The following is a 26994-nucleotide window of genomic DNA, read 5'->3' as shown; positions in this document are numbered from 1 at the left end:
TACCAAAAATAAAGCCATAGAGAAAGAGGGACTTGTGTGGCCAGCTCTGATTGTTTCCCTGGTCCAGCTGGCCTTCTTGTCATGTGGCAATAATCTTTCTTTTACATTTAAGACCCAGTGAGCTATATGATCTTATTTAGCTGTGAGCGGCAGCGTGGCAGAGATCATGGAAGGGGTGCCAGGTTTCTGGTGATAGAGGTTGTCTAGGCCAGTCTTCTGACTTGAACGTTCTGCATAAAAGATTTTAAAATGCCTCCTGAAAAGCATAGGTTGGCCCAGAAGATTCCTAAGAAGGAGGCCAAACCCAGCCCTATAGAGCTTTTAGCAAACTTGACAAACAGTAGTAGTCTTTGTAGGTCCAAAGGGCAGTGGGCAGTGTGGGGGACAGGATAGGAAATGATCCTAAGAGCTTCAGCCACCAGGGCCTATGGAATCTTTAGGGAGAAAACAGATTGGCATTAAACCTGTCTGTGTCCAGAGTGTGACCGAGTGGTTGGCTCCTGTAACATTGAGGAGGCCATGGGTTCTGTCCTCCTCATGGAAGAAAAAAACAAAAACGAAACAGAGCCCTCCCCCCCCCCCTTTTTTTTTAAACCCTAGAGCTGCTAGGATAGGGGAACACAGCTTGAAAGTGGAAGTCACAAGGCTCTCATTCAGGTCTTAGGACATGGTGAGACATTCAAGCCCATTTAAGATTCTGTACTTAGGGGTGACCAGACAGGGCTTCTAGGCCAGTCCTTGAGTATTTAAAAGATCACACTTATTTCCTGGACTTCAAGAACCCCAATGATTGTAAGAGGAACATACAAAGTTCTGTGGGCAAGGACCAGCAATAACAGCCCTGTGAATCCATGAGGTAGCATTATTGAGGATTTAAGTGCCACCACTTACTGTGCAGAAAGTAATAGGCAAGGTTTAAAATACCTACAAGTAATAGAAACTGTAGAGTGAGCTAGCACATTTGAAAAGGGGCCAAGTATAACTTATAGGTATACAAAGTTTAATACATTGTAATAAAAATATAACAGGTGGATCCAGTAGCTGATTAGAGCAGAAGAACTGAATTGGAAGGCGGAGCAGAAGAAAACTAGACTTCACTGGAGAACCACCGACAGGTGGTTATAGGAGCACTGGAGAGCCAAGGGGAGCAGACTGAGCAGTGTCAGATTACAGTTCCAGGGGGAGAGAGTGGAACAACCAGTGTAGCTGATAACCTTAAGAGACAAGATACCCATCTTTTCAAAATTCCCAAACAACCCAAACAGAGTAACTCTACATGGAGGTAATTCATGATGTACCTAGAGAAAAACTTAGCAGTAGATGAGAAGATCGCTTTAAGGCAGAAGCAAGATCATTCCCAGATCATCAGGAAACTCCTGGAGGAAAGCGAGGCAGGGAGAAAAGTGGTGAGGGAAGGAGGGGTTATCATGTAGATGATCCTTAGCAAATGAAGTTAGTGAGTCTGAAAAACTGAGATCAAATGCAGGGAGCCTTTAAAGGGAGAGGAAAAGAATTAGTGGGACAGGAAAAAGTTTAACTTTTGTGACTCCTTAATGTTGACTCTTTTCAAAGGTTACCACTAAAAAATTACAAGAATGGGTTCTTCTATAATACTGGAAGGAGAAACAAAACATTCAGAATTAATCAACAAAGACAAAGATAAAAAGAAGCCCAGGACAGATGGGAAACTAATGTTAGACAAAATACAGATTGAAACCCAAGTGTATTAACATTCATATTAAATGTCAATTTCCCAAATACTCCAGTGAAAGCATCAAGATACTGTTTGTGCTGAATGTTAAAAATACAGCTATTGCACTGTCACAGATGCAATAGCTACAGAAACACCACTAAAAGGAAACCTGCATGCATGTGCTGGTGCTGTATGCTAGCCTGAGGTAGCCTGAGCTACATAGAAAGGACCACCCCCTCCCCTGCCGAATCTTAAAAGAACAGAAAGAATATGTCAGTATTATGAGACTAGACTTCAAGGCAGGAGGAAAAGCACGTGGTGATCATTTAGCAGCCTTTTGGTTGAGATCAGGTGAAAAAGCATTCTAGAGTGAGGTCAGTGCGACAACTTAACACATTTTAACTTCTAAAACAATTATTGTGTGTACACGGTGAGAGGACAACCTGAGGGCGTGAGTTCTCTCACTGCACTGTAGGCTCCAGGGATCGAACAGTTTGCCAGGCTTGCACAGCGACCAAGCGAGCGCCTTTACCTGCTGAAGCGTTTCACTGGCTCTATCTTAACCTTTGAATTAGCATAATCTCAATGTTTAAAGTGGAAATGGTCTAATTTATAACCACAGTAGAGAAATTTCAGTGATCCTATAACTAATCAACAACTTTGGATCTACTAGTGAAGAATGCAGTCTGTATGTGACTGTATAAAAATAAACCCACAGTTGTATAACATACAGTATAGTGTTCAGATGGCTGTGTCAAGGGCCTTACAGTCACTCCAGCTTAAATCAGAAATAGGAATAAAAAAATAAGTAGAAAAATCACCATGTATTTGGAAATTTGAAAATATTTCTAATGTTTGTAGGCCATAAAGTAGGGAAATATAAAATGTTTTGACAGCAATAAAGAAAATGCTATGTATTAAATTTGTAATATGTAGCTGAAATATTTTCTGACAGATTAATAACTTTAAACACATTCAAAGAGGGAAGAAGAAAATTATTGAGCAATGCATCTATCTTGATGCAATTTTTGCTAACTAGGATAAAAAGCAATTTCTTTAACCTGATAAAAGTCAGAATAAGCCTGAGTCAGTTTTGAAGTGGTAGAAGGAAGAACAGAAGAAACAGAAAACAAACACACAGGGCCAAAGCAGGGCCACAGGTAGGGCCACGGTGGTGGGGAAAAAGGCAGGGCCACAGGCAGGAAAACAGGCAGGAACACACAGCAGAGACACAGGGACACCAGGCAGGGACACACTGTCAGGGACACCAGGCAGGGACACAGCAGGGACCTTAGAAGAGATGATGAGCATTGGCAGATGTCAAGCAAAACCGTGAGCAAGGGGAACAAAGCAAAACCATGAGCAAGCAGCAGGAAGTACCTAGAATGGGCCTTCCCTGTGGGTGCAGGCGGTGAAAGGACAAGTGGTACTTAGGAAGAACATGCTTGTTTGTTTGTTTGTTTGTTTGTTTGTTTGTTTAAATGAACACCATTGGTGCTTTTCTAAAACAGCCAGGTGCAGAGGCACACTGCTGTGTCCTGAGCATTCTAAAGGCTAAGGTTGAAAAGGTCTTGAGACCAGTTTGGCTATGTAGTCTTAAACCTAGAGGAAAGGGAGAAGAAAGATACATTACTCATACCAGCTTGGTTTTTACAGGTTAAAATGACAAAAAGTTTTGCAAGTTGTGACAACACTGATAAATTTTTCTAAAACTAAACATAGGTAAGAGAAAACTGGATATTCCTGTAATCAGAAGGAAATGGATCCACAAGTAAACCTCATAACAAAAATACCAGGCCAAATGCTTCTACTGGTTTGTCCTATCAAGCATGTAAAGAGTTAATGTTCTATTTTTTTCTCATACTTAGGAGAGAGGCAGCAGGATTGGTTATGGAGCTCTTGATTCTGATGTCAGCTAACCTTGTTCTGTAGGAACATAGCTAAGAGTCAAAGCCAAACCCAGCAGTGCATAGAATGACAAAGTGATGTACATCTTAGGACTGCAAACTTACTGTAGTGTGAAAAAGAAGTGTCTGTCCATCTCCCATTCTGACAGGTTACTAGTAGACTAGTGTAATCATCTTAACAGATGTAAGAAAACATACGATAGAACTCAACCTGGAATCATGCATACTAGAGATGGAAAGCAGCTTCTTCAACCTGGAAAGGATTTCTGCAAAAAGTCAGTAAGCATCACCTCATGAGGCACCTACAATTGTCCCTTTGTCTGTCTTTGTCCTCCTCTTTGGTGTCGTGATGGAGTTCCTACTCTGCAGATACTCGAGAAAAAAAGAACAGAGCATGTCAAGGTTGGGAAAATTGGAGCAAACTGCTTTATCTGATTACAGACACAGAAAACTTAAAAAAAAAAATCTAAATCTAAAGCAGTGTCACTAGAATTAGGCAGAATTGCTCCAGAAAACAGTAACCACTGGAAGATCATTCACACATTTGCATGCCAGCAACAGATAGACACAGAACCTTAGTGACCATTTGCTAGAGTATAAAACTGAAGGGCAAGAGGCATCTCTCCAGCAGCAGGGAAAACATTTCTCTCCATCAGGATACCTGTGCTTTTCCCTTGGGGTATATTGATATGAGTGCTGGTTAACCAACACCCTGATAGAGTATTTAGTAGTATGAGGTCTGATATTGACTAGTGCAGTGCTGTCTGGTCTCTACAGTAAGAAAGCTGGGTTGGACCAGTGGTCTGTTTTGAGGATCCTTGATCTTGCCATGTTGACCTGTGGTCTTCCTTAATTAAGTGTAAGCTGGTGGCTTCTTGTAAACTCCCAGAGGATTTAATTCTATTCAGATACTTACTTTTTCAAATACTTTTTTAAAAGGAAACACAAAAACTTGTTAATTTTTTAAAAAAAAAAATTCCCTCAGGCATAGAAATTGAATCTGAAATGGCTGATGATTAAGCAAGGCTTATATTAGACTATATTTCTATTTTAGTGACTCAAATCTTAAAATTTAAAATGAATGGCATTGTTTCTTTAAAGGCGGAAGTTACTTTTAAAACATGAAATAAATTATTTCAAAATCCTACTTTTAGTTGCTACATTTCCTCTATTAAAAAAAATAAGTTACATTTAAATTTTTTGATGCCAGGCTCCGCAGCTTCTTTGAAAATACTAGTTAATGTTAATGGGCGTTGCACTTCATAGGGAGCAAAGAGATTGCAGGATAGTGACTGGAGTGACCGAACCCAATCTGACCTGACTTTGGGGTGTTGTTGAGTGGAGTGTGGGCAGCTGGTGGAACAGGAATTTGAGATAGGAAGTGGTCACTAACACATACTATGTCCTGATCTTCTGAAGGGCTGTACCCTCCAGGAAAGGGCAGGCAGTTTTCTAGTTAGTAGCAAGAGAAGACAGCAGGTGACTGTTCTGTCCTGAGGCAGGGGGACAAAAGCTAGAAGTTTTCAGAGACCCTGTCAGAGAACCCTGCTGCAGACAGTAGTCAGTCCATGGCTGGTATTCCCTTCGACCCAGTAAAGCCCAAAAGAAAGGTCGTGATAAACACATGACAAACTCCTGAATTATTGGACAAGTACAGCCGTTTATCAGAGCAACAGTGATTAGAGGAGATGCGCACGATGGGGCAGGGGGATGGGGCGGGGGATGGGGCAGCAGACTTAGAGCCTTTTAGGGCTCCTGTTGGAGGAGGGAAGGGAGGGAGGGTGAAACCATGGAGTAAGGAGCATTTCAGCTAGAAAATGAAAGAAGCTAGGCTTTGAAAATAATCACATAAACTAGAATTTAATGAAAACAAGTTATTAGTATAATAAAGAGGGTCATTTTCAAATGGGAAGAGAAATAGGTAATTAACCAGGAAGATGCATTAATTGTGATTTTATATCCTAACAAGGTGGTCTCAAATATAACTAATAGAGTCCAAGAAACCATGGAGAAGCCTGTGAGTGCAGCAGAAGGGTGAGGGCTCTCAACAGCTCTCCGGTTAGCAAAAACCTAGCAGTAAGAAAGGGGGCGGGGATTGATTTTAGATCACAGTTAAAAATACGGATGTTTATAGTGAAGTTAAAATTAGGATTTGTCTGTGATAATTGAATCTCTTCTGTATGTTAGGGAAGTAAAATGCATTGCTATGTCACAAGCGAAAGAGTACATGGGATTTGGAGATTGAACAGTAGTGGAAATGTTTTTTAATAGTTGTAGGATGAAGCTATAGAAGTATTTAGAGGAAAATACTTGTATTGTCTTACAAATATTTGCTACCAAGAGAGAACCCAAAATCAGTATACATTCATGCCAAGAAGTTGGAAAAACAATGTAAACCAGTGGACGATAGAGGGAATAATGAGACTTAATTGGATCACAAACCCAAAAGTTGGTTCTCGGTCATTCTCAGGCCACCTCAGTGGTTACACCAGCGCTCTTCCTGCTGTTTCTCTCTAAGAACAGCTTGCTGATACCCATCTTGACAGTGGCTCTCATCCTGTAGTCTTCTAATCCAATAGAGAACAAGCAGTTTTACACAGACCATCCCAGGAGTTTACACAAACTGCACAGGAGTGAAGGAAGGCTGACCCTAAGCTCGTTTGATGAGAATCTAATGGCCTGCTACCCAGGTGGCCGCAGCGAGAGTGACCTGATTTCTCTTACTTTGAAGATCAAATCTAGAAATGTTACTTAAAATAATTTCTGTCAATGTTTCTGTTTCAGATACCCATAGTTAAACATGGTCTAAAATTATTAAATAGAAAATTCTAGAAGTGATGAATCACTCTCACACTTTATGTCATTCTCATAGTGTTAAGAGGTGTCCCAGAATGAATTGTCCTGTTACGAGGTGTATACACTACCCGCCCATGTCTGGGTTATCAGATACACTATGGTAGAATTATATGACTAATCATTTAATTATGGCCCTCATTGCTGTCAGTGGTATTATAGTATTACAATTACTTTATTTTATTGTTGTTTTTGCCTCTTACTGTGCTTAGTTTATAAATTAAACTTTATCATAGGTATATGTGTATACGAGAAGACATAGTATATACATATAGAGTTCAGTACTATGTGTCAGGATTTCCCCTTGGATTCTTGAAACTTAGGCCTAGCAGATAAAAGGGAGCTACTATATTATAATTCAATATATTTCACATTAAAGGAAAAAAATGTCAGATGATGTGAAAACTGTTGCCCAAATTCAGTGCTTATTTTTTAAATGGTAACTGAGAGGATAGTAGCATATACTACTTAACTGGAGGAAAGGGTTTTACCAAATATGTGATAGTAAGACCTATGGAGTGGGAATGCAGGAACCTGCTGAGGAGGCTCCTGCTCCCAGTTCTGCTCACAACTAAGGTAATGCAGTTCAGAGAGCAAGAAACACAACTTTATTTTTCCCCCCTGCACAAGAAAATGAAAACAATTCTATAAACTCTGCAATTTGAAGAGTTTAGCAGAACAAAAGCTTGGTGAATGATACATATATAAACATCAAGGGTTTACTGGTTATATGTAGCTTTGAGAATAGACAAAATAATTCACAAAATGTGCTTTTTCTCTAGGATATTACAAAAAGCAATAATTTGACATCACAAAAACATGGGAGATTTTCATGTAGAAAAATCATAAAGATTTCTAAAAGCTTGAAATAAAACTTTGACACCAATGTAATGCTGTAGAAGAGTTGCTCGCTGATGGGGTTCCCTGTGGTCATAACGTCACCCTCCCATGTTTATGTAAATTCTGCATAGTTCAATTAAAAGCTCAGTAGAGATTCTGAAAGGGGAGATATAGGCTAAAACCTTGACATTAATGCAGGGTTTAGGTAAATACACCCGTGGAGCACAGTATAGAATCCATGAGAGCACCCATCTGTGTCACAGAAGGAAGGAGGAAGCCAGGCAGGGTGTGACACTGACGATAAAGCCAGTGATGACCGCTCTCTGTCATCTACCGAAAGAAGCGCCAGTGAGTTAGTTCATCCAGGGCCCTTGGGCACGTGTGTGCTTCCTCTGAGCTCTGTGTCCTCTCATACTAAAGTTTGTGGAAGGAAGGAAGGAACTGTGAACTGTGACCTCTATCTCAGTGGTCACCTCCAGGAACTGAATTCAAATGGCATAAGTCAGGATTATGAGAGAGGTCCTTTACTCTGATGAACATGTCACTCAAGTTCTGTGTGAGTAGCATGGAATTTAAAACAAAAGCATGTAAAGAGTATGACTGTTAGCATGTCGTAGGCATTCAAAGGAATGAGCCACAGTTATCTGTATAAGTTTCAAAATAGAGATGAGCTAAAAATTGCCAGATGTCACCCTGTAAAATACCCTTTACATAGTAGTTACATATGTAAAACTGTTGTATTTTGTTCATAGAGATAAATATATATAACATAAGCATGAACATAAGTAATAAGTGTTCATTTCAAGAGCATTGGCCTTTTGGAAGAGATGAATGTACACAAAGTCAGTCTGGAAAATGTTAGTATTTGACACCTGACTGGTGTGTGGGGAAGTACTTCTAATTTTCTTCTACACTTCTGCGTATCAACTGACCTGTTTCCAAAATGCTTAGACTAGAAGTTTTTCAGATGTGGGGTTTTGGTTTTGCTTGTGAGATATTTTAGGGATGAACCCAAGTCCAAACACTAACTTCATGATTCCCTTATACATTATGTACTTAGGTAAGTTTATCATTTTAAGGTACTTCCAAACAGTGAACATTTATTTATTAGCTTGATGTGTGTGCCTGTGTGAGTTTATGTGTACTATGTGCATGAAGGAGTTCATCAATGCAAGAAGAGGACATTAGTACTCTAACCCTGAGTCACAGGCAGTTGTGTGGGTGCTGAGTGCAAAGGACCTTGGTGTTTTTGTAGGAGTACTTGTTCCGAGCCACCTTTCCAATTTTAACCATTGAGCCATCTCTCTAAGTTCCCAATTTTATATATATTTTAATGTGCCTGATTTAAATTTTTATTTTTTTGAGATAGGGTCTTGTTCTGTACTTCAGGCTGGCCTTGAACTCATAATGTTCCTATATCAGCCTCTCGAGTGCCTCTGGGATTATAGACATGTCCCACACTTGGCCCGTGCCTGTGTTTTGACTGAGACCATCATATAAAGTTTAGTAGAGAAGTTTCCATTTTTGCACCATCTCTTGCTCCCAACTTTAAGAATTAGGCAAATTTCAGACTTTTGGATTGGAAGTGCTCAACCTTTATATTAAAATATTAGGAGATACCTATCTTGATAGAGTTAAACCCATTGCTGCCTTTATTTCCTTGGCAAGTCACCTTGGTTTAGGAATACGTTTGGATTCTTGTTATCGTAGACCATCTTCTACCTGATGGCTCCTCTGCACACCAGATGTTGTCCACTGTGGAGCAGCTGGCTAGTGATAAGACAAACTTAAGGATGTTGTTGAAGATCCTTTCCTAAATCCCAAATCTCAAATTGGGCTGAACTGGCTTTATCAGTTTGCATTTGAGTTAGAAGATACAGCCCATAGTCTACATCTGAAGAATTGAGAGCTCCCATTTCCTATCATTCCTCAACTCCTAAGACCAGAAGAAGCAGCATTCTTCTGGTATTCAAAATGGTAGCAAGCTCCATTCAGACAAGCCGGGAGTGATGCTTGGCTTTGGATTGCTTCTACAGGCTCTTGTAGGCATACTAGACAGTGGGTCCAAGAGTCTCCTAGGATGTGTATGCGTCCTAAACTCATGAAGTGAAGGTGGGGAAGGTGGAGGATTCTAGCTTACAATGATAGTCCACCATGAAGGTGGTAAACTCACTTTAAAAGCAGAAGGTGATTTTTTTTTTCATTTCCATTTATTTGCTGCTTGCAGAGATACTGCCTTAGCTGTAAATGTTACAGTGTGTTACTAAAGACTAGGGCTTTTTACTTTCCCATGAAAGCTTTCTTTAAAAAAAATTCTAGCTCAGGAATTAACGGTAGGGATGTAATTTTTTTAAAAGCTGTTGTTCTGCAAAAGTTGGGAAGACACATTTATGCTGTTATAAACATGCTCTATGTGTGCTGCAGGGGATGACTATTCACCCGAGTTTGCTTATCTTGATTCTGAGCTCCCCGTGGAAAATATTTTGTGTGTCACGTTTGCCTATGTGGAGTCAGATTAAAGGCTGATGTTCCAACCTTGGCTATTCTGTCTGAGCTGAGCAGTTGGAAGGCGCGAGACTGCACACAGCCCCATAGTCCTCAGTTGAGAACAGGCCTTGCTTTGTTGATGGCCCTTCACTGTGTCAGGGGCTGGTGACTGGTGCCAGCTGCAACTCTACATGGGACCACACTTGAGTGCATAGTTGTCAGGTGGTCACTTGGTATTTATGGAGCTGTGACTTAATGTAGGGTCTACCTCAGGGAAAGGTGATGTTCTGGAGACTTTATCATCTGACTGGGACATCTGGTTATACTGTATTTTGTGCCCTGAGCATTTCTCTGTTGGTGGAGTTCTGAGTAACCCTGTAAGGCCTTGTAGGAATTTAGTCGGGGGGTGGGGGGTATGGGGGGGGATCGCTACCCAAGGAAGGTGGTCAGCTGCATCACATACTCTTGTCTCTGCCATCCTGCACGCAAAACAGAGTCAGGATTGGACAAGTGCAAGGTTGTTAGTACCCAGCCTACTAGGAGTGAGTTCCTGGTAAGGCTTATTTTAACAGCCTTCCTTGACTGTCACAGGTGGGGGTGCTCACCTTGACTTTGGATCAGATGTCACTAGTGGTTGTTGTGGGAAATATTAGGATAAACCGGCACGTTCCTGTGCTTGAGTCTGGCAGCTCTCTGCCCCAGCTGTCTGGCAGGCTATGCACTGGCAGGCAATGGCCGACCAGTTTCATCTCATGGAGACTCTGACTCAGAGGTCCACGATCTCTCCACCCAGCTCCCTAGGTTCCCACTAGCTAGTCGCTACCACGCCCACCTCATGCTTCAAATCCCCCATAGCCTTTGTGGTGCACATCTGGCAAACCCATGCTTTGCCACTGTACCTTTCTCTCTTGAACCCAGAGAAGCCTCTGTGTAAAGGAAAACAACACAAACTTAGTTCAGAAATTATGGTAACTCATTCACTGGGTGTAGCAACTAAAATTCTAATCTTGTAAGCCTTATTAAATCTAAACCCTTTGGTGGCAAACTGACTGATCCACCATTCAAACTGGGAGACATTCGTAGCTGCATCTTGTCCTCAGGCTATCCCTGTCCAAGACCTCACTCTCTCCTGCTTGCTCTCTTCCTCTGTCCAACCTACTCGCCCGGTGATTGGCTCCTTTATTCATTAGGGTATTGGTTCACAAGAAATCACCTGAGTACTTTGACTCACTCTTTGTCTGCAACCCCTTTCAGGAGAGCAGAATTAGCATCAAAATATAAACTACACCAGGCCCATCCCCAACAAGTGGTTTATAGCTAGAAGTCAGAATCCATTTGTAATATAAGTGCTGCCGTGCCCAGTCTTCTGAAGGCATGTTAGTGTGGCTTGGCCTCAGTCTTTGTTTGCTGAAGTGATGACAGGGATAGAGTATTGGACCTCGGTCCTACACAGCCCAGGTGACAGTCTATGGAAGAGTAAAAGTCACAGCAGCCACAGTAATCACTGAGGAGAATGTGTTAGCAAACCCTTGTCATGAGCATTTCAATCCTTCCTTAAGGGTCTTGTCAGGATAACTCAAAGAAAAGGGTTTGTACCATGAGTTTGTACCAAGTATTTTAGATTATGATACTGAGGTGTTTAAACAGTGCCTTTTAAAATGTCCAAATGTCTGTCTGGAGTCCAACTGCCTTCCTTTTCCCCTGTTAAAGAGGAACATAAATTGCACTGACCAGATAACCACAATGGCCTGAACACAGTGTCCTGGTCTTTCTTACCTTTTCCCAATTATTCCTCCATCCCAAACTTTCCCTTGTACACTGGAGTTCTTCTTGGTCAGTCTTTGCTGATCCTCTTCAGAGGGGCTAGACTATCTCTCCTCGCTAGCTCAGGATGGAACAGATAATGTCACTGACATGAGTTAAAAGCTTGGTGAAGTGGAACTAAGTCTGGGCTGTCAGCCAGGAAGGGTGAGCCCAGTTCCCTCTGATCCTTTGCACTTTGGTCCATGGGCAACAATAATGGAATGCTTCAGCCTCTCAGTTTGGAGTACATTGTCTGACAAAGAGCCTAGTGACACTGCTTCTTCTGTGAAGTCCTCAGATGTGAAATTCCAAACCTAGAATCTGATGGGCTTCCCAAGACTTTTCTGTTTCCTGGAGGAGGCATTGCTGCAGAAAGGGTGTGTTATCCTGTACCACGTTCTTGATGACTTTTCAGGATTGCAGTTCCAAGGGTCTTTTAACCCTTGTAGCTTTGTTTAGGGCTCCGGTCACAAAGCAGAGTGTGATGTGCCAAGGGCCTTCTGGGAAAGCCTGCAAATGTATTGGTATTGACTGGGTTTTTTGTTAGTTTGTTTAACTAAAACCAGCCAGTTTTACATTGAAGAAAAATATAAAAAGTAAAGATTTCAGCCCAACATGAAAAATGAAAAATTCTCTTACACAGCTACATATGGTGTCTGTGTGGCACATGCATCCATACTTAGCTTTGCTGTCTTTGCCTCGTGGCCACCACTCCCAGTTGTTTCACGTCCAGACCACACTTGTGCTCATGAGTGCTTTAAATGGGCTGGGCTCAAGGGGGCTTTGGAGGCTACAGAACATTAGAAACTTGAGTTGTTCCTCTGTACTCCTACCCGCCTGTTTGTATCTCTGGCACTAAAAGAACTATTGATACTGTAGGTACAAATTACCCATTTCTGAAGAGGGGTGAGAAAGAGGAGCAAACATGGCTTTGCTCCTACTCTGAATTTAGTCTGAAGACAGTGAGAAACCTTAAGTTTGGTGATAGGGGATGGAAATTGTCCAGTTTCTCAATTTCTCCAGAAAGTAATCTACTTGTATGTGTTGGCAGGTGGAAAGCAAGCCAGCCACGATGGATATCTACGACACTCAGACCTTGGGGGTTGTGGTCTTTGGCGGGTTTATGGTTGTTTCTGCCATTGGCATCTTCCTGGTGTCAACCTTCTCCATGAAGGAGACGTCGTATGAAGAAGCCCTTGCCAACCAACGCAAGGAGATGGCGAAAACTCACCACCAGAAAGGAGAGAAGAAAAAGAAGGAGAAAACTGTGGAGAAGAAAGGAAAGACCAAGAAAAAGGAAGAGAAACCTAATGGGAAGATACCTGAACATGACCTGGATCCCAACGTGACCATCATCCTCAAGGAACCAGTGCGCGTACCCGCTGTGGCTGTGGCTCCAACTTCAGTCCATACCCCTGTAGCCACGGTATCAGCCATGCCTCAGGAAAAGCTGGCTTCCTCCCCTAAGGACAAAAAGAAGAAGGAGAAAAAAGTGGCAAAGGTGGAGCCAGCAGTCAGTTCTATTGTGAATTCCATCCAGGTTCTTGCTTCAAAGTCTGCCATCTTGGAAGCCACACCCAAGGAGGTGCCTATGGTGGCTGTACCCCCAGTGGGCTCTAAGACCAGTGCTCCTGCCACCAGCAGTCAGGGCAAGAAGGGGCAGGGAGCCCAGAACCAGACCAAGAAGGGAGAGGGAGCCCAGAACCAAGCTAAGAAGGGGGAGGGGGCCCAGAACCAAGCTAAGAAAGGAGAGGGGGCCCAGAACCAAGCTAAGAAGGGAGAGGGGGCCCAGAACCAAGCTAAGAAGGGAGAGGGGGCCCAGAACCAAGCGAAGAAAGGAGAGGGGGCCCAGAACCAAGCTAAGAAGGGAGAGGGGGCCCAGAACCAAGCTAAGAAGGGGGAGGGGGCCCAGAACCAGGCCAAGAAGGGGGAGGGGGCCCAGAACCAAGCTAAGAAGGGAGAAGGGGCCCAGAACCAGGCCAAGAAGGGGGAGGGGGCCCAGAACCAAGCTAAGAAGGGAGAGGGGGCCCAGAACCAAGCTAAGAAGGGGGAGGGGGCCCAGAACCAGGCCAAGAAGGGAGAGGGGGCCCAGAACCAAGCTAAGAAGGGAGAAGGGGCCCAAAACCAGGCCAAGAAGGGGGAGGGGGCCCAGAACCAGGCCAAGAAGGGGGAGGGGGCCCAGAACCAGCCCAAGAAAGGAGAGGGGGCTCAGAACCAGGCCAAGAAGGGGGAAGGGGCCCAGAACCAGGCCAAGAAGGGGGTAGAAGGAGCCCAAAACCAGGGCAAAAAGGGAGAGGGAGGGCAGATCCAAACCAAGAAGGGGGAGGGGGCCCAGAACCAAGGCAAGAAGGGAGAGGGAACCCCAAACCAAGGCAAGAAGGGAGAGGGAACCCCAAACCAAGGCAAGAAGGGAGAAGGAACCCCAAACCAAGGCAAGAAGGGAGAGGGGGCCCAGAACCAGGGCAAGAAGGGAGAGGGGGCCCAGAACCAGGGCAAGAAGGGAGAGGGGGCCCAGAACCAGGGCAAGAAAGGGGAAGGGTCTCCCAACCAGAGTATAAAAGTAGAGGGTGTGCAAAACCAGGGCAGAAAAGCAGAAGGAACTCCGAACCAGGGCAAGAAGATGGAGACGGCACAGAACCAGGGTAAAAAGGTGGAAGGGGCTCAAAGCCAGGGCAAGAAAGGGGAGGGGCCTCAAAGCCAGGGCAAGAAAGGGGAAGGGACCCAGAATCAGGGCAAAAAGGGGGATGGAAATCCCAACCAAGGCAAGAAGGGGGAGGGAGCTTCCAACCAGAACAGAAAGGCAGATGCAGTTGCTAATCAGGGCACAAAGACAGAAGGTGTCTCAAACCAGACGAAAAAATCAGAGGGGTCCCCTAATCAGGGAAAAAAAGCAGAGGGAGCCCCAAACCAAGGCAAAAAGATAGAAGGATTCCCCAACGAGGCCAAAAAAGTGGATACAGCTACCAGTCAGGGTAAAAAGTCAGAGATGGCTCCTGCCCAGGGTAAAAATGCAAACATGGTCCAGAGCCAGGAGGCACCAAAGCAAGAGGCACCTGCAAAGAAGAAGTCTGGTTCAAAGAAAAAAGGAGAGCCTGGTGAGTGCCCTGTCTGCTCTATGAGCTGGAGGGAAAGCTGTTCTTTGTGGCTGATGGATTTCCTTAGTGTTCTGGTGGTCTTTTCACCCGAGACCGGGTACTGATGATAGACTAGAGAAATAATTCCAGTCTATCTTGAACTAGTGAGCTTTTGGGGTCTTATACAGGACCAGGGGTGAAGGTTTCCTCATAGAAGCATGCATGAGTGTAAGGCAGATGCATCACCACCAAGAAGCACACCCCAGTGATTGTATTGGTTATGCAGCCTTGAGGAGGGGGCTGGGGAGCTTGGGCTTCCTGGATTTTATGAGCCTCCACCCTCTGCAGGTAGGAATGCTTCATTTTGGAGGATGTTTGTAGGATGTAGTTATATAACATGATGCCATCTGTGTCGGTCAACTGCTTCTATAGTAAGGCTATATAACAAGCATCCCATGTTCTGTTGTCTTACAACAGCAGTTCTCTGTCTTTGCTTTCTGTCTCTGTGATTGGCTAAGGTTGGCTTATTTAGATCCTGTCTGCTGAGAGGCTCTGCCTCATGCAGTGCCTTAACTGGGTTGGCTCAGGGCTATTGGCATGTGAGTTCATTTGGGGACACAGGCTAAAGAGTCTGTGTCTCTCCAGGTGAGAGGGCTTCTCAGAGTTGTAGCAGAGGCATAAATCATTTTGATCAGTCACATTCAAGCTACATCTCATTCTTAAGGGCAAGTCATGTGAATGGTCTCCAGACAAGGTGTCTCCAGTAAGGGACTGCACAGTGAGGTGTGAGGAACAGTCTAGGCAGGAGAGTCTTGGCAAATTTTCTTGAACGTCTGACTATGTCTTGTCAGTCTGTTCTGTGTTCATTCTTTACCTAAAAGCACCTTTATTCTTTTGGTGTTTTAAGAAATAATGTTTCTTCCATATTGCCCCATTCCTTCTTCCTTGGTCATTTAACGAAGCACTATAGAACTTAATATAGACTCTATATTATATAGTTAGAAGTAGATAGATAATATAGAATGGTGATTTGCTTTGGTGTTTTTAGTGGGTAATGCTATATACAGTTTCAGTTGGGGGCTAAAAAAGTAGTTGAATTTGTGTGACTGGTGAAAAGCACTTTGGCACACTCTGACAGGATTTTGAGGTATTCTCCCAGGTCTCTCCCGAGGAAACTGAACTGTAGCACACAGCTGCTTAGTAGACGTGATGTCCCAGACTGCCTAGGGACCCTGCTTCTGCTTACCCAGGCACAGCACACCCACCAGTGTCAGTGGTGCAGGATGCTAATACTCCACAGAGACATAGAAATGGCACAATGTTGACTCTTAAGTTTAGAAATGTAGGCTACCAAAGTCTTGAAACAATGTGATAACAAAAGAAGACAAAGGCATTAAATACGGGATAACACAGCAAAAACTTTAAAAAACAGACAGGCTTTCTTCATATTTCAGGGGACCCCGTCTCCCCCTCACTGTGAATTCCAAAATCTGCAAATGTTGACACCTTGTAAATGACATTGTATTTGCATATAAGTAGCTCCCAAAGTCCCGTATACTTCATTTTCCTTAAAAAAAAAAAAAAAAAAAAAAAAAAAAAACTATTTTTTTATCCACCCCATATAGTGCTGGGGAACAAAGCCAGGGAGGGCTCTTAAGTGGTTAGGAAAGTTTCCTACCAATGAGCTACATTTGTAGCCTGCCCCATATACCTTAAATCACCTAATACAATGCAGATGCTGTGTGAGTAGTTGTTATGTTGTATTGTTTAAGGAGTGATTTCAAAGAAGAGATCTGCATATGCTCGGTAGAGACACAGTTGGTTTTTGGTTTTTTTTTTTTTTTTTTTTTTTTTTTTAAGTGTTTTTGACCCCAGGTTGGTTGGATCTGGATGGGGACCTGTGGAGGCAAAGTTCTGGCTGTCCCACAGTAGAGTCCAGTTGTTCTTTGACTTTTTTTTTTATGCAGTGTGCTGATATTTTATTCTTCAAAAGTTGGAAGCAATCCTGAAGAAGGCATTGGCTCTTGTGGCTGTGGCAGCGCCCCCTGACGTTGGAAACATCTGTGTGGAAGGCCTTCGATATCATTCTCCTTGGTGCAAGGCCACATGGGACAGAAATCCTAATGAGATGTTGCAGTAGATAATTTCTCATTAAAATTCTTATTTAATGGCCTTTGAAATTGCTATAGGGGCATAAAATTGGGTCTTGATATATTTTATTAAATGCTGTATTCCTTATCCCAAAAGAATAAAACAATAATGATAACATACAAATGCTGAAACAATCCAGAAAGAATAATGCAGGGAAGGGGGTTGGGATTCCTTTCCTTGTGTTTGGCAAACTCTGGATGTAGATCATTATATCAGGCTTCTGTAGTGGATTGAGTCCTGTCAGTAACTCTGAACTGTAGAGCAGAGCCCACTGTAGGAGCCACAGAGCTGAGGTCCTCCTTGACGCCTAGGATTGTCAGTGAAGTGGGATGGTCTTAGAGGCAGGTTAGAGCTCAGGCCGCGGAGAAGGGACCATGGTGTTCAAGCAGTGTCAGTTCAGCACAGTGATGGAAAGCGTTTATAAACACATGTGAATCCTGAGATCCCAGGTACTGCCCAATTGACAAGTTAGCCTCCTCTTCTATGTTATTTTTCTTTTTCATATAGGATCTGTCACTGTAGCACAGGCTAGCCCCAAAATAATGGTCTCCCTGCCTCAGCCTATATGAGCATGAACCTTCATGCCTGGTGTTTACCACCTCTTTTTCCCATAGAACCAGGAGAGTATATTGGTGAGGCTACATGGTGAGCCACAGAAAACTCTTCCATCCTTGAGGGTGTGTAAAGGTCTGTGAGAATACTTATTTTTGCTGTTCATAACTCTGTTCCCGCTTAGTACCCTTAGGTAAGTGAGTCCCCATCTCACCTCTGTGATGCCAAGACTGCCCTCAGCTTCCTGTTACATTCAGAATATAGGGGACTTCTTCCGCTGGCTGGGCTGTGAACAGGGTGAGCATGTGTTATGTGGAGGTCGTCCATTCCACACCATGGGAGTTTTCTGGAAGATGATGGAGATAAAGAATCATGTTTAGCCGGGCAGTGGTGGCGCACGCCTGTAATCCCAGCACTCTGGGAGGCAGAGGCAGGCGGATTTCTGAGTTCGAGGCCAGCCTGGTCTACAAAGTGAGTTCCAGGATAGCCAGGGCTATACAAAGAAACCCTGTCTCGGGGAAGAAAAAAAAAAAGAATCATGTCTTCTCATTATGTCTTTTAATGCAGTGGGCAGACCCTGTGTGCCATTGTCAAACCAAAGCAGGCAAGAACATGGTAGTGAGTTAACTGTTTTTATAGTTGCACCAGATACTCGGCTCTGCTCTATGCTAGGGTTATCTGAAAATGACCCAATCCGTGTGGCTCCCGATGGTTGTGGGTTATGAGGAGAGCTTGGTGTGTGTATTTATATCTAGTGCTTTATCTGGTCCTTCAGGGCCTGGCTGCCCTTGGCTAGACCACCCATTCGGGTTTGCCTAATGGATTCTGTCACAGTCTGCTTATCTTCCAGAAAAATATATTTCCCATCCTTTCTAGTTTATGGGCTATAAAAATATTTCTTATTCTATGGCCACAATTCTCTTGATTGATGATAGCATGGGAGGGTGACTCAACCCCAGCCATGGCTAAGCAGTACCAGGGGACCAGGGGAGAGTAAAGCAGGCACTACACATAGATAGCACCGCAGTGTCTCTCTGCTCGTGTGGGTGGTGGGCAGCATGCCCTTTTCCTCCATTATACTGGTGATTCTAAGTACAACATGTAAGATATTTATCCATCCATCCATCCATCCATCCATCCATCCATCCATCCATCCATCCATCCATCCATCCATTCAAAATTCCAAACATTCAGGCCTGCTTCTCATTCAGGCCTGCTCACCTGGTTACACTCTCCAACTGCTGAACAGAGAAAACTGCTGGGAAACTTGGGGCAACTATAGGGCACTCACTGCAGACAGTAGAGAATTCTGATTTTTACTCTCCTGTGTAAAGGCCTGGGGGTGGAGGTGGGGTGATCCAGTACAAAGCCAGGCACCAGTGAAGTACTTTGGATGACTGAATTACAACTCTAGTGGAAACTCGGACTCACGTTGTCTAGCATTCTCTTGAACTTCCTACATGTATTTCTTCACTGAAGCATGAGCAGTACGAACTGAAGCTGTAGGGTTAGGGTTAGGTTGGGGCATGAAATCTGACCGTAGAGTATATTCCAGAGGCTCATGGAATCATCTTAGTCTGGTACACATAGGGAATGTACTAGAATTCATGTGATGATATCAAACATTGCAGCTCAGAGTATTGCCAGGTGAGCAGCATGGATGAGAAGCAGGCTTAAACATTTTCACAAAGCTAGACCTTGTGTTCCAGCTCTCTTGGCTAGGCTGTGGTTGGTCCCACCTGGCCTGCCTTGAGATACCCTGCCATTTGGCTGCAAATGAGTATGTGTCTGTCCAGAACTGCGTATACTCTGGGGACCACATGTGCCAAAAGGAATTGTGGCAGAACTGCAGATGGGTGTACTAGGCATCTGGGAGCATGGGGCGGGCCAGATGGGTGTGCTAGGCATCTGGGAGTGTGGGGCTGGGCAGAGGAAGTAGCCTGAGGCAGTGCTGTGAGGAACTAGGAAATGCCTGAGAGGTAGGTTTCATTATTGGTATAGTGCAGGCTAGGGAAGGCAGCTCCTCCCACAAATGCTGGAGACCTAGACTTGGGCACAGTATGTGGAGGGCCCTTGGCACCATGATGTTTCAACAACTGGCTATAGACAAATTAGGGTTGGGAGATGTGTTTTCAAAGAGCCATTGGTCTCCCTGGCCACTTAATTTAAATCAGTCCAAAGTAAGTTCAGAGTTCTTTGATCATACTTAGTGCTCCTTAAAGCTCTGTCAGTAGTCACAAGTTACCAGTGGCTGCTCTTGGTAAACATCACCATCAGAAAGTCCTCTTAGACACCCCTGCGCTAAGCAGCAGCCATTTGGAGGGAGGTGGCCTCTTGGTCACCTTGCAGGTACCCCTGTAAAGATCTGGCTTATAGCCATATGTTGGTATCATACACAGTTACTCCCCTGCTTGGTTCTAGTTGTCACTGTCCCTCATATAGCAAGGCACTAATGACATCATGCAGAAGCAGTCCAGGATACAACTGGGGTTACATCACCAGGCTCACTCTGTCCCTGGCTGGTGCAAAGCTTTTGATGACAGGTACCACAGAGGAGATGTGGGAGGTGTGGAGGCAGGCCTGGGCACATTTCTGTGGGCCACCTCTTTCAGACTGATCAGGGGCCTTGCCATGGGTTTTTACTAATTGTCTGTGGCAGTGTTTGACAATGAACACCTATTTCCAGCTCTTAAAAAAGTATATTATTACATAAAAGTATGCTTCCTGCAAACAGTTTAAATAGGAGAGAAGTACGGATAGGGTGGGACTCTAAAGTCTTTCTTGCTATTTTGTCCCTGTCACCATTCACCTCTGGGGGGCCCTGGAGACACTGCTCTCACATGCAAGCTGTGGCAATACCCAGCAGTTAGAGACTGCTTTTTGGTGATATCTCTCACATTGTGTGCTTGCACAGCTGCCACATTTGGCTGTATAACATTCTGTGGGGTGAATGTGTTGTGATTTATTTAAATGACACCTAAGTAGTGTGCAGGCTTCTTTGGATGCTAAAATTGATGCTCCAATGATGTACATATATTGCTGTATGCCTCTTCAAGTGAATTCCTAGGGCTGTAATTGCAAGTCAAAAAAGGTAGGTACTTTTTTTCACTTAGGAAGACTGCTCCCTTGGTCTCCAAAAACAGCTGGTGATGTACAGAGGCCTGCTTGACTGTCTGGAGCTAACCCCTGCTCCTGTGATCCTACCGTTGAGCTGAAAAGGGTTTGTATTGCAATGGAGTATTAAAAGCTCTTGTGTGGAAGGAGGAGGAAGCACTAGCCTATGAGTTAAAAAGCAGGGAATCTTTTCTGAATGTTTAGGGACTGGGACTTAGTGGAATTCTTGGAGTGAAAACTCCCCTGAATTGAAGTGTTTGGAAAACTGCTGCCTCATGGGTGGTCTGGCCACTGTGCGCAGGACTCTGTAGGATGCTGGGAAGTATGCGTGTGTGCTGGTGGTTTTTAAAATCTGTTTTTATCCTTGGATTTGATCTGCCTTCGCAATTATGCTCACCTGCCTCCCACCCTGAGCTGAGGGCTGCTCTGATTACTTGGAATGGCCTCTTGGTGGTGTGCAGTCAGGAGATCTGCACTAGAAGTGGCTTTGGTTAGACTCTACGTGGGTCTGGATATAGGAATATACTGTGTAGTTCCCTGGCCCACAGGTAGCATGAGTTCTAGAATGAAGCAACTGTTAATTGGAGTGAGGCTTGTTTCCTGCTCAGAGGAAGAGGAGTTGAGGTCTGTCTGAGACCCTCATCACCAGGGTCTGATGAGGACTCTACCACAGAGCCTGTGGCCTCCTCACTTAGTGGTACGGGGGCTCTGATACTTCTATCATACTCTGTGGTTGGCTTTTTGAATAACTCTCCTTTCCCAGCTGGTAGGCTGGTATTATTCTGGGGGCCAGGTGACCATGATGATCAGGAGAATCCCACCACCCTCCAAAATGTAGAAAACAGAAATAGGCTTTTTATAAGTCTCTCATGGTCTATGTGGGAGAACAGACACTATTGGGAGGTAGGATTGTGGGTTCTTTTTTGTATCTTTCATTTACCCTTTTACATTTTTCTAGTTTTTCTATTTGTATTAGTATTTTTTTAAAAACTGGAAAACAGAAACTCTATTATGGAGCTCCAGTCTGTGTGTTCCTGGAGCATCTGTGGCGGCGGAAACCTTGTTAGTCCTTTCGGGGAGTTAGAAGTTCTCAGGCCTCCCACAAGATGCCAGTGCCCACCCAGGCCCTGGCACCTGTTACCTGGTAAGTGCTTGTAAGCTGAGGTAAGATGAATGTCAACAATGCTTCTGTGCCCAGACTGAAGCTAGGGGTGTCCTGTGGGTACTGGCGGAGGTGTCTGAGCTCCTGGGTGCAGCTTTGCAGGGACACCATTCTACCTGCAGAGCAGGCAGATGTACAGTAGGAAATGCAGTGTAAAAAGATCTGTAACTTGACAGGGGCATGAGACAGAAGAGATACAAAAGGGTTATCAGCGCTTCCAGGAAAACCTATTCAGGGTGTGCAGAGCCAAGCCGAGCAGAGCTCTTTCTTTAAAACCGTTGGCTGGGCTGCAGTCGCTCCCTTTGTCTCCCACCCCTCTCCTGCTCCCCTGTGCTGGCCACCGTCCTGTGTAGCCAGGCTCTTAGTCCAGGTGCTTGGTGTTGCTTTTCCTGCATTTATCCTGCTCACAGCCCAGTTCTACCTGTTTTACATAGCTAGAGCTTAGACTTGGCAGAAGTCATGTGTCAGCAGATGGTGGTACAGGGTCTCCACGGCAGCCCTCCTGAGACCCCTTTCCCATCCTCCATACAGTTAACTCTTCACCTTTTTTTCAGGCTAAAGCCACCAGGTGTGTACTCAGAACAAGCTTGGTAACCTTTGTTCTTTGACGTTAACTGTGTGTCAGGGTTTGACTCTCTGAACAGAACCCTAAGTGCTTTGAGCACCTTTCTGTGTGAACTTGCCCAAGCCCAAGCCCCATTTTCTTGCCCTCTTCTTACTTCTTCTCTGTCCCTGTCTTCCTTTCTACCTCCAAAAAGACTGTAAAGAGATCCACAGGGAAGCATGTTCCCTGTGAGCTGCTAGCTGACATTCTTCTGGAAATCTCCACTTAGTGAATGTTGGATGTGGCAGTGCTGGGTCTTCAGTTACTGTCCAGGCTTCTGTGGTCACGCCCATGATTAGGCCATGGTCTTTCTCTGTAGGCACTAACAAAAATCTCGACTGCTGCTGAAACTGTAGTGTTGGTCTTCAGCCACAAAGCCCAAGCAGGGAGTTTGCTCAGGGCCTTTTCATAGATGTCTTAACAACTATTGTGATGTGTGCATTTTTTTCAGGTATAAAATTGTTTCTTTTGAAGTCTAGAGAAAAGAAAAGTAAGTGTAAAGACTATAATAGTCATTTAGTCTGTAGGATACCCATTTAATACACATATTTCCAGTTTGCTTATAGATTATTCTTTCCTACACCAAAGGGGAAAGCCTTAATAAACTCTTCTCCACAGCGTCTGTGCTTGGTTGCCAGGGCACTGGAAACCCCACATGTGTTTGTGACCATTTAGGGCTCAAGTGTAGCTGTTCATCATTGGCTTGCATGCTCTGGGAAGGGCCACCTGATCTGGGAGTGAAGTCTCTACTTAACATGCTGCCCAGGGCCTGTCTTGGCTTGGATAGAAGAGCAGTAAGTAGGGGCGGGAGAGGGCAGGGTGTGTTTTAGTTTCTTTGAGGACCTTGTACTTTTCCTGTAGATTTCTTGGCCACAGTTTATAAATGTGTGGTTGGGAGAGGCTGTGGTGATTTCTGCCTTTGGTTGCTCCCAGATCTTTGGTTGTAAATGTAGATGAGCACATGGAACTGGGCTCCCAAGAGGCTGAAAGGCCTGGTACCTGACTGTTCTACAGCACAGCTCAGTTAGCTGAGGTGCTTGGGGTGGACCAGTCATGGAATCTGCTTAAGGTTGGGATATGACTTCTTCCCTGTGGACATGCTGGGCTAGGAACTCGCACCATCCATATCACTCTCAGCGCAGGTCCAAAGCTGTGGTCTTTGCATTTGAGGGAAAGGCCTTCAGAATGGGTTTTGGACTGTCCCTAAGAAAATGAATGTCTTTGCCATGAGTCCGCATTAGTCCCCACCTGTGCTTCTGTCTCACGCACTGAGGTGCCTCACACACTTAGTTGCCTGAAGACTCTAGGCTTGAGCTTTGGCTTAGGCTCTTTCCTGAGTTGTCTTCTTCAAGCTGTGTCCGTTCCAGAATCCCAAGCAATATTCCCTTTAGTCATTGCACTTTTGGGGTAAAAGCCAGTTCTCTGGGGCCTGTGAACTCTTGTACCTATTTCAGTCTTACCTCTCTCTCCTCCTCTGGGAATTCCAAAGTCCTGGCTCCTGCAGACTTTAATGTCTTTCTGGGCTCCTCCCCTTCCTGCAGACCTCTTGCCTGCCTCTTTACCCAGTGCTGCCTGAGGGAAGCACCTGTGCTTCAGCCTCTGCTTCCATTGTGTCTGCATGCTCTAGGTCCCTGTCTGTGCCTGCCGTGCTGCAGAGCTGTGGTCTTTCTACTTACCTCTCCAAGCCTAGTGTTCTGCAGACTTCTCAGTGCATACACTGTGTAGGAACCAGGAGATAAGCTGGGCCTGCCTGTCCTGGGCAGAACTGTTTGGGAACCTACAGTAATACTCTCACCTCCATTTAGCATCTAGCTGTCTGTAAGTACTCCCAGGGTGAGTCCTGGAGTGAGCTGATGCACTCCCTGCTGGTGGGGAAGTAGGGCGTGGGCCTGGCAAGCATGTTCTGTAGCTGGACAGTGCAGGGGTGGCCACTGCTGAGGAGGGAGCTGCTAAGCCTCAGGATCTCCTCATGTTAATATCTTCAATTTTCCTAAAGGAGCTTACAGTTGACAGAGTCCTAAGTACCTCTTTACAAGTTTCATTTCCTAGGTGGTAAGGTATTTCTGTAGCAAACTGGTTGCATCATAGTTTTGAAGTCTAGACATTAAGCACACTGACTACATTCAAGTTTCTTGTGGGTGGAGGCACATCCTCTTTCCTCAAGCTCTTGTGCTCATGAGTAAGGTGTCATGAGTAAGGACAGTCGCCCTTCTGAGTCTCTAAGTCAGCCTTGGTCTCATGAGCCTCAGCCTTGCTCCTCCAATGTGAGCTGGGAGGGGGCAGGGTTCTCAATGCTTGGGCCTGCAGAGTCAGTCCTGGAGACTCAGTTTTCAGTGCTTTCCCCTGTCTCGTTCCAAGCACAAATTAAGTTAATCTTTGCAGCCAGGCCAGGAGGGAGGAACAGTTATTACTGACTTTACAAAGAAACTGAGGCAGGAGGTGGTTAAGCCAGTTGTCCAAGGACACAATTGAAAGGAGGGCTGAGTTGGAAATTGAAATTTTTAGCCTAGGCCATTTGACACTGTAGATGCTGTACTGTAACTCAAGGCCAGAGGTGACCTATAAACTGGCCTTGGCCTAGAGATGTATTTGTTTAGCCCCTGTCTGTCTCTACCCACCCACACACCCACACACCTACCTACCCACCTACCCACCCACCTACCTACCTACCTACCATGGAGTTAGCTGCCAGCACTACAGGTCCAGTTGCAGATAGTCTGCAACTGTAAAGTTTCTGGACTGATTTCCTTTGTTAGCTGTTACCTGGAAGTGGTGTTCTATGTCTCAGGTCCCTCAAGCCCCAGAGGCCTATCCCAGGTCTATGTGCTGCATTCCTGAATGGCCTAATCCAAGGGGGAGTGTGTAGTTGTGTCCCCCACATCTGGCTGATGCCATCTTGTAGCTGCTGTTTGCTGTCCATCTGTCTCATTCCTGTCTAGACCAGACCTACCAACCAATGTGAGCCAGACCCAGGCTGCTGAGGCAGCTGTGCAGGGAGCTGACCTCATCTAGAAGTCCCTAACTCCGTGCTCTTTTTTAAGCCCATGGCTAATGGATTAAATATGGAATCTTTGGCAGGTTTATTTTAATACCTTAAGATTTTGCAATACCAAGAATTACTAGAATCTTGAAGCATTTGCTAGAGATGTAAGTGGGAGCTGGGTATGCTGTTTGGATGGGCCTCATTTTTCCTGTCTGTCAATTTACTGCCTCTGATTCAGACACAATACTCCCTTATTTATGTATTTGCCCAAGAGAGTCAATAAAGAATGTTTTGTGAAGTTATAGGAGAGTGTGTATGGAGAAGGTAATAGACGCTCTGGGTAGAAAAGCAAGATAGGCAGAGAAGGCTCAATTTTACATCGGATTGTTTCATTTGTTACAACTGTTTATTTAAGATTTATTTATTTATACTGTTTAGCCTCAGAACATAGAAGAGGGCTTCTAGACAGTGCTGGAAGCATCTTGAAGCATCCCATAGCTAGTGTTAGTACCCAAGATGATATTCAATAGCAAGGCTTCCTTCAACAATGATAGCCAGATGTTTTCCTCCTGTGGGAGGAGTTGGGCCTCAAGGGATAGGGCCTAAAGGGCATTGTCTTTATTTGGGCTCCCCACCCCCATTCTTCTTTGACATAGGATCTCATGTACCGCAGGCCGGCCTTAAACTCACTCTCCACTTCCCAAGTACTGGAATTACAGGCACACACCAACCTGCCTTACTGGAAGAGTGTCCTCTGGTGGAGAATTCAAAAGAAGTTAGAGATTTCAATTACTTGGGGAATTCTTGGGGCTTCTAAGATTTTTGGCAAGGTACAGACACTTTAGGAGTCCATGGAGGTGGAAGGGCATAGAACAGGCAGTCTGAGAACTATAGTATGCACCACATCCATCCCAGTCACCACATTGGAATAGGCTAGGAAGAAACAGTTGGGTGAATTTAACAGCATACCTCACCCAGTACTTCCGAATCGGGTGCTTTTGGTGTTCAGCCAGTGTATCAGGTTACTGTTTCATGTTCTTGTCCACACTGAGGGTCTTAAACCCCAAGTACACTTTTTGCTTGAAGCACGTCACAAGTTGCAGGAGTCTCAGGGGTCTTAGTCACAAGTCTCAGGGGTTGTAGTCACAAGTTCTCAGGGGTGCTAGGACCATTCTGAATGAGGGAAGGAAAGTAGCCTTCAGCTCCACACAGGCTGAAGAGGCTGCCCTGCCTCACCTGTGTCTTTTTAACTCTGGGCAGTGAATATCTATTTAAGGTTGGGGCAAAACAGCAAAAAAAAAAAAAAAAAAAAAAAATTTCAGTAGGGGTTTTTCCTGAGAGTGAGCTCATGGGCCGTTTTATTCTAGCTCTGCAGCACTTGGGATTAAGTCTAGTATGTACAAGTCTACCATTAGTTGTGTGTGCATACATATTTCATGGAAATTAAGAAATGCCCCCTCCCCCCACACACACACATACTCTCTTCCATTTTCTTGGCAATACAAGTTCTTGGGCCTCTTAATGCTAGTGTGGTTATTTTTAAATCTACTGCACTTTCCCAAGGTAAGAAGTTATAAAATAAGGTGCTCATAGCAACCAGCCCGCCCACATCCCACCTTTCCTTTATTATGATATCACGCTAAGTGCTTCCACTTATATGAAAATATTATGACTGTGAAGCAAAAATATTGTGACAAGTCAGAGAATTCTGGGTTGCTGTGGAAACCTTCCCCATTCCTTGTCCTCAAAAGGTAGGCTTAGCTGAGTTTCA

General features: G+C 44.6%; 1 protein-coding gene across 4 annotated transcripts in view; it reads left to right on the top strand.

Moving 5' to 3' along the window:
- Positions 1-26994, top strand: part of Rrbp1 (ribosome binding protein 1) — a 61926-nt gene that overhangs the window by 8272 nt on the left and 26660 nt on the right. For 3 of the 4 annotated variants that reach the window (XM_052183779.1, XM_052183780.1, XM_052183778.1), the window contains one exon: positions 12635-14678. In XM_052183779.1, coding sequence (XP_052039739.1) covers positions 12656-14678 — 2023 coding nt within the window. In that variant the 5' untranslated portion in view covers positions 12635-12655. Of the gene's footprint in view, positions 1-12634; positions 14679-16624; positions 17797-26994 lie in introns of those variants that run through there. The other variant, XM_052183781.1, reaches the window with a different exon arrangement.

This window comes from Apodemus sylvaticus, chromosome 5 (genome assembly GCF_947179515.1).
Source record: "Apodemus sylvaticus chromosome 5, mApoSyl1.1, whole genome shotgun sequence".
In the NCBI taxonomy this organism is placed as follows: Eukaryota; Metazoa; Chordata; class Mammalia; order Rodentia; family Muridae; genus Apodemus; species Apodemus sylvaticus.
This window is presented reverse-complemented; position numbering and strand designations above follow the sequence as displayed.